Source organism: Vipera berus (assembly GCF_964194415.1).
Source record: "Vipera berus genome assembly, chromosome: Z".
Lineage (NCBI taxonomy): Eukaryota > Metazoa > Chordata > Lepidosauria > Squamata > Viperidae > Vipera > Vipera berus.
Window position 1 is genome coordinate 126747453 of NC_138205.1, and position 17316 is coordinate 126764768.

General features: G+C 40.5%; 1 protein-coding gene across 1 annotated transcript in view; it reads left to right on the forward strand.

The window, feature by feature from the left end:
- The window catches only part of TTC21A (tetratricopeptide repeat domain 21A), a gene marked incomplete at its 5' end in the record, with an annotated part of 56453 nt that extends 39444 nt beyond the window's left edge, over positions 1-17009 (forward strand). Inside the window, 7 exons of the mRNA XM_081344501.1 lie at positions 8-158; positions 2136-2300; positions 2939-3134; positions 7881-8105; positions 14709-14829; positions 15304-15371; positions 16894-17009. Of these exons, the coding sequence (XP_081200627.1) occupies positions 8-158; positions 2136-2300; positions 2939-3134; positions 7881-8105; positions 14709-14829; positions 15304-15371; positions 16894-16971 (1004 nt within the window). The 3' untranslated portion in view covers positions 16972-17009. The remainder of the gene's footprint in view (positions 1-7; positions 159-2135; positions 2301-2938; positions 3135-7880; positions 8106-14708; positions 14830-15303; positions 15372-16893) is intronic.
- Between the last annotated feature and the right edge of the window lie 307 nt (positions 17010-17316).

Sequence of the window (17316 nt, forward strand, 5' to 3'; positions counted from 1 at the left end):
GATTTAGATAATTTTTCGGTTATGGAGAGCTTGATTGATTTGCTGAGAAGAAGTGGTAAACTTGATGAAGCTGCACCCTTTTTTGAACTCGCCAAGAAAAAATCAATTCGAACACCTTTGGAACCTGGCTATAATTATTGCATGGGACTTTATTGTTGGTAAGTTATATAGAGACTGATATTTACGAAAATCACAGATTTAAGGTATAGCTAAAAGTGATGCTGATAACCCAAAACTATAACGTCCCTTGTGTATTAGGAAGAAATAATTGAGGATGGAGTTGTATTTCGTTCTAATGCTTTAAAAGAAAAGGAATTAGTGTCCTCCCACTTTTCCCAAGCTACTGTTTGTATAAAAATATGGCAAGTTACACATGTCATATTGATATCTACAAAACCCTCCCACCTCCATCCAATTTCATAATTTCATAATGAAAATAACATAACATAACTGCTAAGCTTGTAAGCCGCCCTGAGTCTTCAGAGAAGGGCGGGATATAAATGGAATTAAAATAAATAAATAAATAAATAGACTATGATCCCAGTTTGATATGTGCTTCTCAAGCAATTGTTGCAATTTCTTTAAAATATTAAAAATCTTAAAATGAATTCTTGTTCCTCATGAAGTGTGACTCTTAGACTCTGTGCTATAACTGTGGGTGAAATGGTGAAGGAAACTGTCAGGGAATTGCGCAGCCGGTGTCCAAATGGAGTCCGAGACGCTGACACGAAGTTGTATTTTTACATAAATAAGTACATTTTACATCAATATTTACAGCAAACTAGATAGCCAGGCAAACAGGAGCATCATGAGATAAATCACAAAGCAAAAAAGGTGGGGGGGAAGGAAACTCCCTCTCCACACCCAGAGTGACCAATCACAGTGCAGATTGCCTCATGAGGGAGCCCGCCCTCTCCAGTCAATCATCTCTAACTGTGAGTTCTGGCTCACTGCACAATCCCACTGCTCCGGCTACTAATTTTGAATATGTTAACAGCAGCACATTGGGGTATCTCTAATAACATTTGGACGCTCCTAGGCGGCTGAGTTAAAATGCTGCCTACCAGCCCTTCTACCTCTAGAAAACGATTCTTGGCTGCAAGTTTAGCATTCTTTCCGAAGAGCACTCTTCCCAGGTTCAAAAAATCAGCTTAACTGATAGGCCACTGATGCTTGTTCATTGATCATGAACAAGCTGAAACAATTAGCCATTCTGGCAGTGAGTGACTGAGCAGCTCAGTTCAATCCAATTACCATATGACTGGCAGCACCTAGAAGTAGCCAATGGATGGCCATGGAGAAATAAAATGCGTAATAACAGTCACCACAGTGGCAATTAGAACAGAGTGTCCTCGATCTGTGATCACAATCGAGCCCCAAATTTATGTTGCTATGTGAGACAGTTAAGTGAATTTTGCCCCATTTGACAACCTTTCTTGCCACAGTTGCTATGTGAATCACTGCAGTTAGTAACACAGTTGTTAAGTGAATCTGTTTTCCCCATTGACTTTGTTTGTCAGAAAGTTGCAAAAGGGGATCACATGACCCCAAGACACTGCAACCATCATAAATACATGCCAAATGTCTAAATTTTGATCACGTGACCAAGATGGTGTTTTTCACTAATAAACTGGAGCTACTAGAAGTGACTTCAGACTGCCTCTACTGTGGGCTGGTATGGGATAAGGGGAACATCGTGAGAGCATGGCAGAAAAAAATGTGCTTACCAGGACACCTTCACATCAGATTAGGAGAAAGTGAGGAAGGACGGTACAGTCTCCTCAGTTTTAAAATGAATGAGGTACTTTGCTCCCTTATCTGTTGTAGTAAGAATATTTTCAGAATTTTATCTTTTTAATTTTTAAATGGATTTAAATGTATAATTTCTTTTTATCTGGATAACATTATAATTTTCTTCTATACTTGTAGAAATCTCATTAGTTCAACAGAATAAAGTTGATCTATGCGTAATTATCCACTGAGCTTCAAGTCACTTGACTCTGTTTTGTTGAATCAGGCCTATGATAGTATGAAACCAAATATTTGGATATATACAGTATTTTTATTAGCATGACTGATCATTTTAAAGCTGCAATACTGCATGTACTTTTTGAAAACTTTCTCTCCACAAACAGGCATATGTGGCAAGCTAATCAGGCTTTGAAGTTCTTCAATAAGGCTCGTAAGGATAGTGATTGGGGCCAGAAAGCCCTTAGCTATATGATCCTGATATGTCTAAATCCTGACAATGAGATAGTAGGTGGAGAGACTTTTGAGAATCAAAATACTACAGATGCCAGGTAAAGGAAAATGAAATTTGGAAAAATTTCAAATTTTAAAAATTTCAAAGAATTAAAAAATTCTTCAATAAGTAAGCAAACAAAATTTGCCTTATAGTCTCCGGAAAGAAAGAGTGTGGTAGTATAGAATTCAGTCTGATAAGAGGCAGAGTTGCTTCAGATCTCACGTAGACAGTCTTGCAATACCATCAGCATCTCCTTGAATGAACTGGCCTTGCACAGTTGCCCCACAAGCTTAGGAAGATACACATTTATGTTCAAGAGGCATTAAGGAGGCAACAATAAGTACATTAATGCTGGATCATTGTTTTGACCAGATCTGATTACTGTACACTGTTCTTATCTACAGTAATCTCAGATTTATCAAGCTTCTGCTGAAGTAGACAAAATCCATTTGGGATTTTATTTATGCATAACTACCTACGTGTAAAAGTTCATTTATTTTATCTATGTGCAAAATTCCATTCACCTTTTAACACACAATCCAATGTAACAGACATCTCATTCTCTCTATTAGTCAATTAAATCAAAGATTTGTGGTTATACTGAGTTTAAAAGGCAATAAATTAGTAACCTTTTCCTTAATGTTGCCCAGTACTTGATAGCTTAGGAAACATCAAATACTTTCTTTTCAACAGTAACTTAAAGGAAAAAAAAGAATCTGAACAGCATGGGATACGTACAGCTGAGAAGCTACTTAAGGAATTCTATCCTCACTCACAGGAAGGCCAGAATCAAGTGGAAATTTTGCAAAGCTACTGTTTAATGGCCACAAAAGAAAAACACAATGTGGAGAAGGCTCTGAAAATGTTTATAGAAATGGGACAAAATGAGGTAAATAAGAATTATTGTTTGAAATTCAAAATGAAACATATTAGCAAAAGGTTTGTAAGGACATACCACTGGAAGATAACTTTCAAAAGATTTAGGATTTTTTTTTTCAGAGTAGTATCAATAGAAATAGAAATAATGGTCAGTTTGACAAATGATTTCTACTATCTCAGTCTATACTGAAATATTATACTATTAACCTATGGGGGAAAAAAAATCTATTGCTTAAGAGGCATTCAGTGACAGGAAATTCTCTTTGGACATGGCCAGAGTAGTTTTCTTTATTTCATTTCATATATGCTTTTTAAAAAATTGACGGAGCCAGAGATAGAATGGAGATAATGAAAAATGACTAGTGTAAGTTGGAGAGGGGAGTCTACAGTATCTATAAAATAACTCTCCTACATAGGATGAAGCTACAGATTATATGACTTTATATGTTAATATGGGGTTCTCAGAAGTAGTAGCAACAGTGAATAGCTTGAGGAAAAGCTTATACCATTTTGCTTTGTGCTTACTCCTGCCTAAATCTCTCTTCCCAAGTCTGTTCTCAGGGGTTAAAAATTAATAAAAACTGTACAGCTCAGAAGTTGACAAATTATAATATGCACAATTTTTATTTCTTTATATCTTGCATTTATTATTTTTACAAATACAGGTCATCCTTGATTTACAATCTTTTTGCTTAGTGACTGTTCAAAGTTAAAAGGACACTGAAAAAAGTGACTTATGACCATTTTTCACATTTATGACCATTGCAGCATCCCCACACCACATGATCAAAATTCAGACACTTGGCAATTGACTCATGGATGGTTGCAATGTCCCAGGGTCATGTGATCCCCTTTTGCAACCACCCGACAAGCAAAGTCAGAAGCCAGATTCAGTTAACAACTGTGTTACTAACTTAATAACTGCAATGATTCACTTAACAACTGTGGTAAGAAAATTTGTAAAATGGCAAAACTCACTTAACAACTGACTCATTGTCAGAACCCTATGTTCAGTGTACATGAGATTTCCTATTCTTTAAAGGTTCTGCCATTCTCCGGGGGGGGGGGAGGGGGAAGCTTGAGGTGCTGATGTGTATTTCCTTTGATCTGTCTCTTGCTCTATCATCTTTGATGTGTTTCTAATGGGGTGGGAATGAATGTACCTCTGGCCATCTGCCTTATCTCCGAGTGCAGAAGAAATGGCACAGACACCTAACAGCCTTGGAAGCAGCGCCTTATCACTCTGTTTCTACAGTGTTTTCACACCTGCAGGTGGGCCTGTTTGAACAATCTGGATGGACAGTTACTCTGGGGTTACTATGGACATTTGTAACTACTTGATTTGTGCGGGAAACCCTCAGATCTTAACCCCTTCTCAGAACCATAGAACTGTTGAGTCCAGGGATGCCAAGAAAGGTGACCCTGAAAGCCCTAGTGGACCTGGGTTGCACCCATTGTCTCATAAGCCCAACCTTCATGGAGAACCTAGGAATCCCAGTGAGGAGGCTGAAGAAGCCAATTTCATTTGGCCAATTAGATGGGACCATTGCAGGGGGGATCCCTACCAGCCTTTCCACCCAGCCAATCCAACTCACAATAGGGGATCACACTGAGACTTTGACTTTTATAGTGACTCCAGGCATAGAGTGGCCCTTAATCTTGGGGATGACATGGTTGAGGAAGTGGAATCCAAGGGTAGACTGGAGAACCGGGGAGTTGAGGTTCCCAGGGTGGAGGGCAAAAGACAAAGAGAAAATGAAACCTGGAGGTAGTAGCAATGGTGAAAGATCAGGGATTGGAAATGGTACCTGAGGAATACCGGGATTTAGCTGAGGTGTTCAATGAAGAGCGGCCTGATGAGCTGCCCCCCCCCATCGGCCCACTGTCTGTGCCATTGAATTCCTACCGGGGGCCAAATTACCCAAGCCAAAAATGTGCTTGATGACCCCCCAAGAACTGCAGAAGTTCATAGAGAAAAATTTAGTGCAAGGCTTCATACAGCCAGCGAGACAAAAAAAATGGCAGCTCTGGTTTTGTTCTGGGAGAAAGAAGACAGGTCTCTTCACCTCTGTGTGGATTACAGGTCTTTAAATGCAGTGAGCAAAAACAATATCTGCCCCCTGCCACTAATGAAAGATATGTTGGCCCACTTAGCGAAGGGGAAAATATTCTCAAAATTAGACCTAAGGGAAGCACATTATCAGGCTAGGATTAAAGAAGGAGATGAATTGAAGATGGCATTTAACTGCCCCATGGGCTACTTCTAATTTAGGGTGCTCCCGTTTGGACTGCAGGGAGCGTCAGCAGTCTTCATGCAACTAATTAACAAAGTCCTCCAGGAGCACCTCTACAAAGGGGTTCTCGTGTACCTGGATGACATCTTAATTTTCATCGAAACAAACTAACGAATGATGGGACAGAACATTTGAGCTCAGTATTGGAGCAATATTTAAGATGCTTTATTAATTATCAACAAGACAATTGGACCAATCTGCTTCCTTTCACAGAAGTGGCTTACAACAGCGCTGTTCACTCCAGCATAGGCTACACCCCATTCCAGGTTGCAATGGGACAAAGCTTCAACCCAATGCCTGAATTGCCAGTCAACAAACCCACTATCCCTTCCCTAAAGGAGTGGATCACACAACTCCAAAATACATGGCCAGTACTGAGAAAAGCATAGGGAAGCATATAAAGTGCAAGCAGATAAGAAGCAGGTTGAACATAAACCGTTTAAAGTAGGAGAGAAAGTATACTTATCCACAAAGTACTTGAAGTCTTTGCATCCGTCAAAGAAATTAGGACCAAAATATGTAGGACCAAAATATGTTCCATAGAGTTGGAATTCCCAAAAACGTTGAGACAAGTTCACCCAGTATTTAATTGTAGCCTGTTAAAATGTGAACTAAACTCACCCCTAAGGCCAGCTGCAGTTCCCCCTCCCCTACCTATTATGGTAGAGGGAGAGCATTTTGAGATCAGAGAAATCCTAGATTCTAGGAAACCATGGATCAACCCAATACCTAATAGTTTTCACATCTGCAGATTGTCCTGTTTGAACTGTCTGAATGGACAGTTAGGGTGGGGTTACTGTGGACACTTTTAACTAATTGATTCACGTGGGAAACCCTCAGATCCTGCCTTCTATTCCTGCTGTCAACACCTCCCAATAAAAGTTCCATTTGAAATGATGCCATTTCAAGAGTTCTGCTTTCTTGGGAGAACTGATTGAGGTGGGTCCTTTCACTCGCTTAGCAACAGAAATATTGGGCTCCGTTGCAGTCATAAGTCGAGAAATACCTGTAACTCAAGGTGGCAACACCTTCCTCCACCTATTTTCCCCATAACAACAACCCTGTGAGGTGGTTTGGACTGACAGAGAGTAATTGGCCCAAATCACAAAGGTGACTTTCATGCCCAAGACAGGATTAGAATTCACAGTCTCCAACTTTTAAACTTGATTATCAAACTTACTACTAAACCAAACTAAATCAAACTGGCTCAAATCCTTCTTTTAAGCCATGAAGATTATATCATGCTTAGTTGCAGCACTGAGGATTATATATTAGCAGTTCAGGGTCACAGGTTCCCTATTCTGAATAAGTAAAAAAAAGAGAGAGATAGGGCATCAAGGGTCATTTTAATTGACCAAATCATCAGTGTAAAGAGATCCAACTTGTTCTGTAGTTCAATGCCACCCTGGAACTTATCCACAGCCATTCTAAATAAAGGAAGTATGTCTACAGGATGGTGTACTACAACAGGGCTTTTCAACCAATGGTACGGGTACCACCTGTGGTACACTGGCACTTGGCAGGTGGTACGTGATCATCCTAGAAAAGTGGTAGCAGGGGAGGGGAATGAGCTGAACCAGTGGCAGCACTGCACAAGCCTGAGCGAGAGATGGCTGGAGCTGCAGGGCTGTCAGGTCTCAGCGGAAGCGCCAGGATCAGTGCCCAGCTCCAGCTGGAGCTCGGCACTGATCCTGGTGCTTCTGCTGAGCCCAGAAGAAGCGCCAATCAGCTGGAATGTTGCAGCATCCCCAGGGTCTTGTGATTTACATTCAGATGCTTGGCAACTGATTCATATTTATGACGGTCACAGTGTCCCAGGGTCACGTGAAGTGACCAAAACCTGCTGCAACCACTCAGCACGGTGGGGGGGGGAATCAAAACCAAACACCACCCCCACCCCACCCCTGCTGCCAATCGTCAATAGAAATGCTCACAACAATGAAAACCTCAGACAGGAAAACCTCGGACCCATCGGGCGGGCAGGCAGGTGTCTTGCTCGGCTGTGGCTTGGGGGGCACTTTTTTCAGTGCCATTGTAACTTCGAATAGTCACTAAGCGAATTGTTGTAAGTCGAGGACTACCTGTACTTCATCACTTTTTTCCTTTTTTTTTGGTCATGTTTTTGACCCCTTGCTAAGCGACTGGTGGTACTCGGATGTTGCCATATCCTAAAAGTGGTACAATGGGTGAAAAGGTTGAAAAGCCCTGTACTACAACCGATATTACTGTACTTATAATTGTATATAATCTTATACAACTAAAGATCTAAATTATTGGATCAAAGGTAATGTTTCCAGATGTGGGCTTCAAAAACTCCAGTTTATCCACAGCAGTGAGCTACAGAAAAAACTAACCCCTGCTACTGTTCTAGTTGTCCTCTGGAATATAAAGGTAAAGATATCAACCTCTCAAGAATATGAAGTCCCTGTTAAAATTAAACTTCTCCATAATTTTTAAAACAGAGAGACAATGTTCCTGCCATTCTGGCTATGGCTCAGGCCTACATGCTGCTTAAACATACAGCTAAAGCTCGGACCCAGTTAAAGCGCTTGATCAAAGTGAGCTGGTCTCTGCCAGATGCTGATGAGTTAGAAAAAGCTTGGCTACTATTGTCTGATATCTACTGCACATCTGGGAAGTATGATCTTGCAACTGAGCATGTGAAACGCTGCTTACGATACAATAAGGTAAGACAGTGTGAACCCATTGAAATGGCAGAAGACATTTTCACAGCACTGGATTTTAGAATAAGCATCCTCCTAACATTTGATTTAGGCCTAACTTTACTATCGAATATATGAATTCCTGATTCTGAAAGTTTTCTTTTCTTGGTTCTAAGATTTCCCAGATCGTTAAGAATGTAGTATTTTGTTGCTATATACTTCATTTCTGAACAATGAGAAGTTTCAAAAATTGTTGTTAGTTGCGAAGTCGTGTCCGACCCATCGCGACCCTATGGACAATGTTCCTCCAGGCTTTCCTGTCCTCTACCATCTTCTGGAGTCCATTTAAGCTCACGCCTACTGCTTCAGTGACTCCATCCAGCCACCTCATTCTCTGTCGTCCCCTTCTTCTATTGCCCTCAATCTTTCCCAGCATTAGGCTCTTCTCCAGTGAGTCCTTCCTCCTCATTAGGTGGCCAAAGTATTTGAGTTTTAGCTTCAGGATCTGGCCTTCTAAAGAGCAGTCAGGGTTGATCTCCTCTAGGACTGACCGGTTTGATCGCCTTGCAGTCCAAGGGACTCGCAGGAGTCTTCTCCAGCACCAGAGTTCAAAGGCCTCAATTCTTTTGCGCTCAGCCTTTCTTATGGTCCAACTTTCACTGCCATACATTGCAACTGGGAAGACCATAGCCTTGACTATACGCACTTTTGTTGACAGGGTGATGTCTCTGCTTTTTAGTGTGCTGTCTAGATTTGCCATGGCTTTCCTCCCCAGGAGCAAGCGTCTTTTAATTTCTTGGCTACAGTCCCCATCTGCAGTGATCTTGGAGCCCAGGAAAATAAAATCTGTCACTACCTCCATTTCTTCCCCATCTATTTGCCAGGAATTGAGAGGGCCGGATGCCATGATCTTGGTTTTCTTAATGTTTAGTTTCAACCCAACTTTTGCACTCTCCTTCTTCACTCGCAACAAGAGACTCTTCAGTTCCTCTTCACTTTCTGCCATTAGAGTGGTATCATCTGCATATCTTAGGTTGTTGATATTTCTTCCAGCAATCTTAATTCCAACTTTTGATTCATCTAGCCCTGCCTTTCTCATGATGTGCTCTGCATATAAGTTAAATAGGCAAGGCGACAGTATACAGCCTTGCCGGACTCCTTTCCCAATTTGGAACCAATCAGTGGTTCCGTGTCCAGTTCTCACTGTTGCTTCTTGGCCCGCATATAGGTTTCTCAAGAGACAAATAAGATGTTCTGGTACTCCCATCTCTTTAAGAACTTGCCACAGTTTGTTATGATCCACACAATCAAAGGCTTTAGCATAGTCAATGAAGCAGAAGTAGATGTTTTTCTGGAACTCTCTAGCTTTCTCCATGATCCAGCGTATGTTGGCTATTTGATCTCTAGTTCCTCTGCCTCTTCGAAATCCTGCCTGTACTTCTGGTAGTTCTCGATCCACATACTGCTGGAGTCTAGCTTGTAGGATTTTAAGCATAACTTTACTAGCATGAGAAATGAGTGCAATGGTGCGATAGTTTGAACATTCTTTGGCACTGCCTTTCTTTGGAATTGGAATGTAAACTGATCTTTTCCAATCCTGTGGCCACTGTTGAGTTTTCCAAATTTGCTGGCAAATTGAGTGTAGCACTTTTACTGCATCGTCTTTTAAGATTTTTAATAGCTCAGCTGGAATACTGTCACCTCCACTAGCTTTGTTGTTGCTCAGCTTTTCTAAGGCCCACTTCACTTCACATTCTAGGATGTCTGGCTCGAGGTCAGTGACCACCTCATTGTGATTATCAGGGACGTTAAGCTCATTCTTGTATAGTTCTTCTGTGTAATTTTGCCATCTCTTCTTAATCTCTTCTGCCTCTGTTAGGTCCCTGCCATTTTGGTCCTTTATCATGCCCATTTTTGCATTGAACGTTCCCTTCATCTCTCCAATTTTCTTGAAAAGATCTCTGGTCCTCCCTATTCTATTGTTTTCTTCTATTTCTTTGCACTGTTCATTTAAGAAGGCATTCTTATCTCTTCTAGCTATTCTCTGGAATTCTGCATTCAATTGGGCGTATCTTTCTTTTTCTCCCTTGCCTTTTGCTTCCCTCCTTTCCTCAGCTATTTGCAAAGCTTCCTCAGACAGCCATTTTGCTTTCTTGCATTTCTTTTTCTTTGGGATGGTTTTGGTTGCTACCTCTTGTACAATGTTGCGAACCTCTGTCCATAGTTCTTCAGGCACCCTGTCTATCAGATCTAATTCCTTAAATCTATTTGTCACCTCTACTGTATATTCAACGGGGATATGATTTAATTCATACCTGACTGGCCTGGTGCTTTTCCCAACTTTCTTCAGTTTAAGCCTAAACTTTGCAACAAGAAGCTCATGGTCTGAGCCACAGTCAGCTCCTGGTCTTGTTTTTACTGACTGTATAGAGCTTCTCCATCTTTGGCTGCAGAGCATATAGTCAATCTGATTTCTGTGTTGACCGTCTGGTGATGTCCATGTGTAGAGCCGTCTCTTGGGTTGTTGGAAAAGAGTGTTTGCTATGACCATCGTATTCTCTTGACAAAATTCTATCAGCCTGTGCCCTGCTTCATTTTGTACTCCAAGGCCAAACTTGCCTGTTATTCCGGTTATCTTTTGGCTTCCTACTTTAGCATTCCAATCCCCCATGATGATAAGGACATCATTTTTTGGTGTTGGTTCTATAAGGTGCTGTAGGGCTTCATAGAACCGATCAATTTCATCCTCTTCAGCACCGGTGGTTGGGGCATAGACTTGGACTACTGTGATATTGAATGGTTTGCCTTGGATTCGAACTGAGATCATTCTGTCATTTTGAGGATTGTATCCCAGTATTGCTTTTCCTACTCTTTTATTGACTATGAAGGCTACTCCATTTCTTCTGAGGGATTCTTGCCCGCAGTAGTATACCTGATGGTCATCTGAATTAAATTCACCCATTCCTGTCCATTTTAGTTCGCTGATACCTAAGATGTCGATGTTCAGTCTTGTCATCTCTTGTTTGACCACGTCCAGCTTGCCTTGATTCATGGATCTTACATTCCAGGTTCCTATGGAGAAAAAATCTTTACAGCATCGGACTTTCCTTTCACCACCAGACATATCCACAGCTGAGCGTCCTTTCGGCTTTGGCCCAGTCGCTTCATTCTTTCTGGCGCTACTAGTACTAGCCCTCTGCTCTTCCCCAGTAGCATATTGGACGCCTTCCGACCTGAGGGGCTCATCTTCCAGCGTCATATCGTTTTGCCTTTTGGTACTGTCCATAGGGTTTTCATGGCAAAGATACTGGAGTGGGTTGCCATTTCCTTCTCCAGTGGATCACGTTTTGTCAGAACTCTCTGCTATGACCTTTCCGTCTTGGGTGGCCCTCCACGGCATAGCTCATAGCTTCATTGAATTACGCAAGCCCCTTCGCCACGACAAGGCAGTAATCCATGAATATTTACTGTAATTAATGCTGTGTGCCAAACCACTCATGGTGGTTGACGAAATTAAGTACTATACCAACAATTGCCCAGGAATTTGCTTCTTGGAAGGAGATACAAGAAGTATATCAAGTATTTAATCAAATGAAATATCACCAACACTTCATATCATAGATTGCCAATCAGATCTATAGTAAGATCCTTAATATTATAGAATTCCCTGCACTTAAGTTCTTTGTTTCTTTTTTCCAATTCTATCAGAATTTGAACTAATGTTACTGTAATGTAATGGGGGTTTTGGTTGTATTGATTCACATGTCTGTTTGAATGCTGCATTAACGGTTGCTCAATGTTGTATGTGTAACGGTTACTGACTAAGCCAGACTTGTGGTCTCCAGGGCTATCATTGGTAGATTTGGGGTGGGAATGGCTTCCTTCAAATCTATTGGCCACCGCCTAGTGGCAAACCATATAAATAGCTGCACAGCAGCCACTGTTTCAGTTCTTTTCTGCTTGACTTCAATAAAGCATGTTAACCTTCTGTCTCGCTTATTGCCTGCAAGATTTGGCTACACAACATTTACATCATACTCACTTGCAATATTCAATCATCTGGCATCATTTGCAAACATATTTAGGGCCTTACTGTCTCTGATGTAAACTGTTGGGCCCTTGAAACCCGCAGTTCTTCCACAACAGATCATCCACACACATTTTAAAATGAACTAACATTTGTCCACTTTATCATTACAATCTGCAAATCAAAAATGTTTTCAAGATGGTATCCAATAGTTGCAGGTTTGAGGCTACGGAGGGCATCTTCAAATAATAATTGTTTAGTTCAAGCTATCAACACCTGAGCACAAAAAATACCAATTTGCCAAAACTTAACAATAACAGAGTTGGAAGGGACCTTGGAGGTCTTCTAGCCCAACCCCCTGCTCAAGCAAGAGACCCTATACCACAGGTCTGCAACCTGTGGCTCCGGAGCCGCATGCGGCTCTTTCAGCCGTCTCCTGTGGCTCCCAGTCCTCTGCCATGTGCAGTCCAAAAAAAAACCCAGTGGGACTAAAATATGCAGGGTAGGTGCATATATCGCATTGGTTCCACTCTTCAGTCAAACTCTGTTCTGCGCATGCACGCATGTACGTGCATGTGCACACATTTTTTGCGGCTCCCAGTTTTTCCTTTTGTGAGGGAACCGGTACTGAGTGGCTCTTTCACTGTTTCAGGTTGCTGACCCCTGCACTAGACCATTCCAGACAAGTGGCTGTTCAGTCTCTTCTTAAAAGCCTCCAGTGTTGAAGGCAAACTATTCCGTTGATTGATTGTTCTTACTGGCAGGAAATTTCTCCTTAGTTCTAGGTTGCTTCTTTCCTTGATTAATTTCCATCCATTGCTTCTCGTCCTGCCTTCAGGTGCTCTGGAGAATAGGGTGACACACACACACCCTCTCTTCTTTGTGGCAACCCCTTAAATACTGGAACACTGCTATGATGACATCCTTAGTCCTTCTCTTCATTAAACTAGACACACCCAATTCCTGCAACTGTTCCTCATATGTTGTAGCCTCCACTCCCCTGATCATCTTTGTTGCTCTTCTCTGGACTCTTATCAGAGTCTCAACATCTTTTTTTATAATATGGTGACCAAAACTGAATGGAGTAGTCTAACTTGACTATTTCAAATTTTCCAATGCAGCTTCCAGTGCTATATTAGTTAACAGCCTTCCACCTTTCTACCAGATAAAAGACTAAACAAATGTCTAATCTGAGGGCGAAGATTTGTTCTCCGAGCTTGTGGGTTGGTTTCCAAACATTTCATTACTGGGCTAGATAACATCTTCAGCGGAGTTTAGGGGATGTCTTTGTCAGTGTTCTGTTTCTAAGGGCTTCAGGTGTGGGTGTGTCAAATGATGGGGCTTGTGATGGTGTGAGTGAGTGTAAGTCATCAGTGAGAGGCTTGTGATGGGTCTTGTGATCGGGTGAACTGCTGGTGGGAGGCGGGTTTGCGTGGGTTGGTTGAGAGTAGGTGCCTTCTCTGGTTGTCTGTGTGGTTGATTTGGATTCTGAGGGGTTGATAGTCTGGTTGTAGGTCAATGTGTCTGTTGTGGAGGCTTCGATGAACTCATGAGTGTGGCGGGTGGTAGTGTGGCCAATAATTTTGTCTAGTCTCCCAACTGCACGGTCCATAGATTCTTGTATGCATTTTATTTTTTGGTTTGGAAAACATGAGAGGTTACTAGGAACTTTATCAGGTTAATTGATTTTTGAAAGTATTAGCCAAAGCATTCTCTAATTAGGCTAAGAGAAGCCCAAAGGCCATTATCTAGCCTTGGCATAAGATCACCAGTGCAGGTGGGTGTTTTTTAAATAAATCTTAACTTGTGCACCAGCTCAAAATGTTGTATGCTAGCAAAAGTGCTCTCTGAGGCTTTTTCTTCCTCAGGATAAAGTGAAACCCAAGATGAGAGATGTAAGGCATGATAAGCTATCTCTCCTGTGAGAAAACAGCCTTAAATATAGGGCAAATGCATGTAACTTGCATCGCATCCCATTAAACAATGGGCGAATTTGTATCATAGAATCATAGGACTGGAATGGATTTGGAGATCTTCTAGTCCCTGCCCCAGGCAGAGTCCTTATACCATCATGGGCATCATGGGCAAATGGCTATCCAATCTTTTCTTAAAAACCTCCAGCGATGAAGCCCGCACAATTCCAGGAGGCAAGCTGTTCTGTCCCCACTGTCAGTTTTTAGCAACTTATAGGAAGTTCACATAGATTTGCAGTCAGAATGATGTAATATGCACAGCAGAGGAAAGAAAGAAATTCTTAAAACTCAAGAATTAGTGGAATAGAATCTTTTTTTTGGGGGGGGGGGGAGGATGGAACAACTTGACCCTCCCTCATATTCATAACAACCCAAATTCAGTTTCAAGAAACACTAATAGATTTACAGGCAAGGATACAGCTGTTTGTTAAAATATTCATTAGGCCCAAAAGGTGGTTGTTGTTTAATAAAGATTGTATGTAAAAAAAAAGTTGGTTGCTGTTCTTTAATAGGGAAGTTGTTTATTGTAATTATTAGCACTCTATGGAACTCCAGGAAGTGGTATTATCATGTACAAATCAGAATTTCCAAAAGCATTTATTTTACACATTCAATTTTATTCTTTAGTCATGTGCAAAAGCTTATGAATGCTTGGGATTTATTGCCGAAAAGGAGAATGCATATAAAGATGCTACAATGAACTATGAATTAGCTTGGAAGTATAGTAACCAAGCAAATCCTTCAGTTGGTAAGTATTATCTTTTCAGTCAATTTGCTTGAATTCACCGATGTAAAAGTTAGGATTTCTACAATATTTTCTATGGAATAGAATCTAGCTTAGCTGTATTGTGGTAGTCCATACAACTCAGGCCTATCAAGAGGGCCTGACTTACTACCTGTCAGAAAACAGATAGTATTACAAGAATAAATATTGTTAGTTAAGTATTAAAAGTGTTTAATTAAAGAGTAAATTTTGTTTAAAAACTGGGATTGAAGGTTAGTAAACATTAACAAAGCTAATATCAAATTCTATAGTTGTATAAATGTAACATATCATAAATAAATAAAGTGCCATGTATCATTTTATGTATATTCAATTTAAAGTAATAACATTCACGGATGCAAAAAGAGTATAATAGCGTGCATTATTGTGCTCATTACACCCATTGTAAGAGATAATATTTACACAAAGTGCCAGCCTATCATTTTTCTCTTCCTATAGGATTTAAACTGGCATTCAACTATCTCAAAGACAAGAAATATGTAGATGCCATAGATGTGTGCCATAATGTAAGTCCCCCAAAGCATAGCAGTAGTTTAGTTACTAAGGGTGTCTGTGGTGACCTTGTCAGCAATTGCATCATCCCACTTAAACTGGTCACTTCCAAACCTTATGCAATTCATGGAATTGTAAATGTGATCCAGAAAGAAAAACTTCTATTTTTAACGCTTTCATGCTTTTCTGCACCTCTTCTTGTCTTTTTTTTTAACCTAAATATATATGGAGAAAAGGGCTAAATACTGTAAACTTGAATTTAGATAAATCCTGAGAGCAGTTATAATCCAGGGATTCAAACATTGCAGCCTATCTGAATCCAGTGTCTCTTTTGCCCCCCCCTTTTTTTTTCAAAGGCATTTTTGAAATTCTGACCAGATTATGTAGCACTCAATAAACCAGGAGCAGCTATACTCTCTGAGTTGTAGAGGGGAGTGTAGCACCTTCCTCCATGGTTCAAATAAAGTGCTGTCTATTTTTCCCTGAGTCAGCAAAAAGCGATGGGTATAAAAATTGCTGTTCCCCGCAAGTCTCTGTCTTGTCTCTACAACCTCTGACTGGCTTTTCTGCCAGATTACACGGTCCACAGGCCATGCCAAGCAGTAATACTGGATTAGGCACTCTTGGGGATATCACCAACTGGCAGGAAACTGTCAGTAACAGAACTGCTGTTCTCGTCAATGGCTTCAACAGATTGCAAGTTATGGGATTAGTCATTTGATCTGTCAAAACCTGATATCCCACTGAATAGCTAATCTGCAGAGCGGGGAAGGCTGCTTTACCTATTATTGCCAGCCCAATGATCAGCAGTTCTGCAGACTAGCCTTGCAAGGTGTTTATTGCTGGTTTTGAAATAATATGAAATATAGATTCAAAAAGAGACACCCCCCCACAGTTCTTTTGTAGCCTTTCCTGCTTTCCTAGTCAGCCCCCCCCTCTTCTTTTGCCATCTTGCAGAAGGCAGTATCCCAGTTTTGTATGCAACCCATATTTCTGTTCAGTTCCTTGTCCCCCTGTAATCAGCTGCTTGGCAAGTCTGAGGACTGGCAATATTGCAGGTAGCTGGCAGCTAAGGGAGGAAAAAAGATTTAGAAGACAACAATCTTTACCCCATTCATGGAACTTTACAGATAATCCAGTGGGTTTTCCAATGTTTTCCATTACTTTTGTCATTGTCATCGTTATCATAGAAAAACTATTTCAGATTGGGAGTTGAAATAGCCACAAAATGTCTTTTTTTATTAGTAGCACTAAATGCTTATCTGGAAGTATCTATAGATCTAGTGTATAATTTATTTTTTATTTATTTATCTATCTATCTATCTATCTATCTATCTATCTATCTATCTATCTATCTATTTATTTATTTATTATTGGGATTTATATGCCGCCCTATCTCCCAAAGGACTCAGGGCGGCTAACAACAATAACATACAATAAATACAGAAGTTAAGTTAATTTGGCATCATATTAATTGTAAATGCTTACTGTTGCTTGCTTTTATTAAAAAAAATAATTATTTTTTCCTTCTTAAAGGTTTTGAAAGCATACCCAGATTATCCAAAAATTAAAGAGGAAATTTTGGAAAAAGCTCAAATGGCATTTAAGCCTTAAAATGTGCGGTTTCACATGCTTCATCAGCATGAACACCCAACAATAAAGATGCATTATCTTGCATTATTTAAATTGCCTTGTCAAAGTAAGTCCTTGAGAAGCAACCAGTAAAATGGCACATCTGTTGCGGTTCAGTTTCTGATTTTTGGTTGTATTTCTTTCCCTCACTCCACATAAACCTCTCTACGGATTCTAAATAGGGATTTAACATCTAGGAGAGCAAGTTGCCATTCCCTTCTGTGTCCACAAGATGGTGGTGTCCCTTCACTGCACAAAAAATGTGGTCTATTAAAATTAGATCAAAACAAATATTAATATAACTCTTCACTGAAATAGTGCTTCATA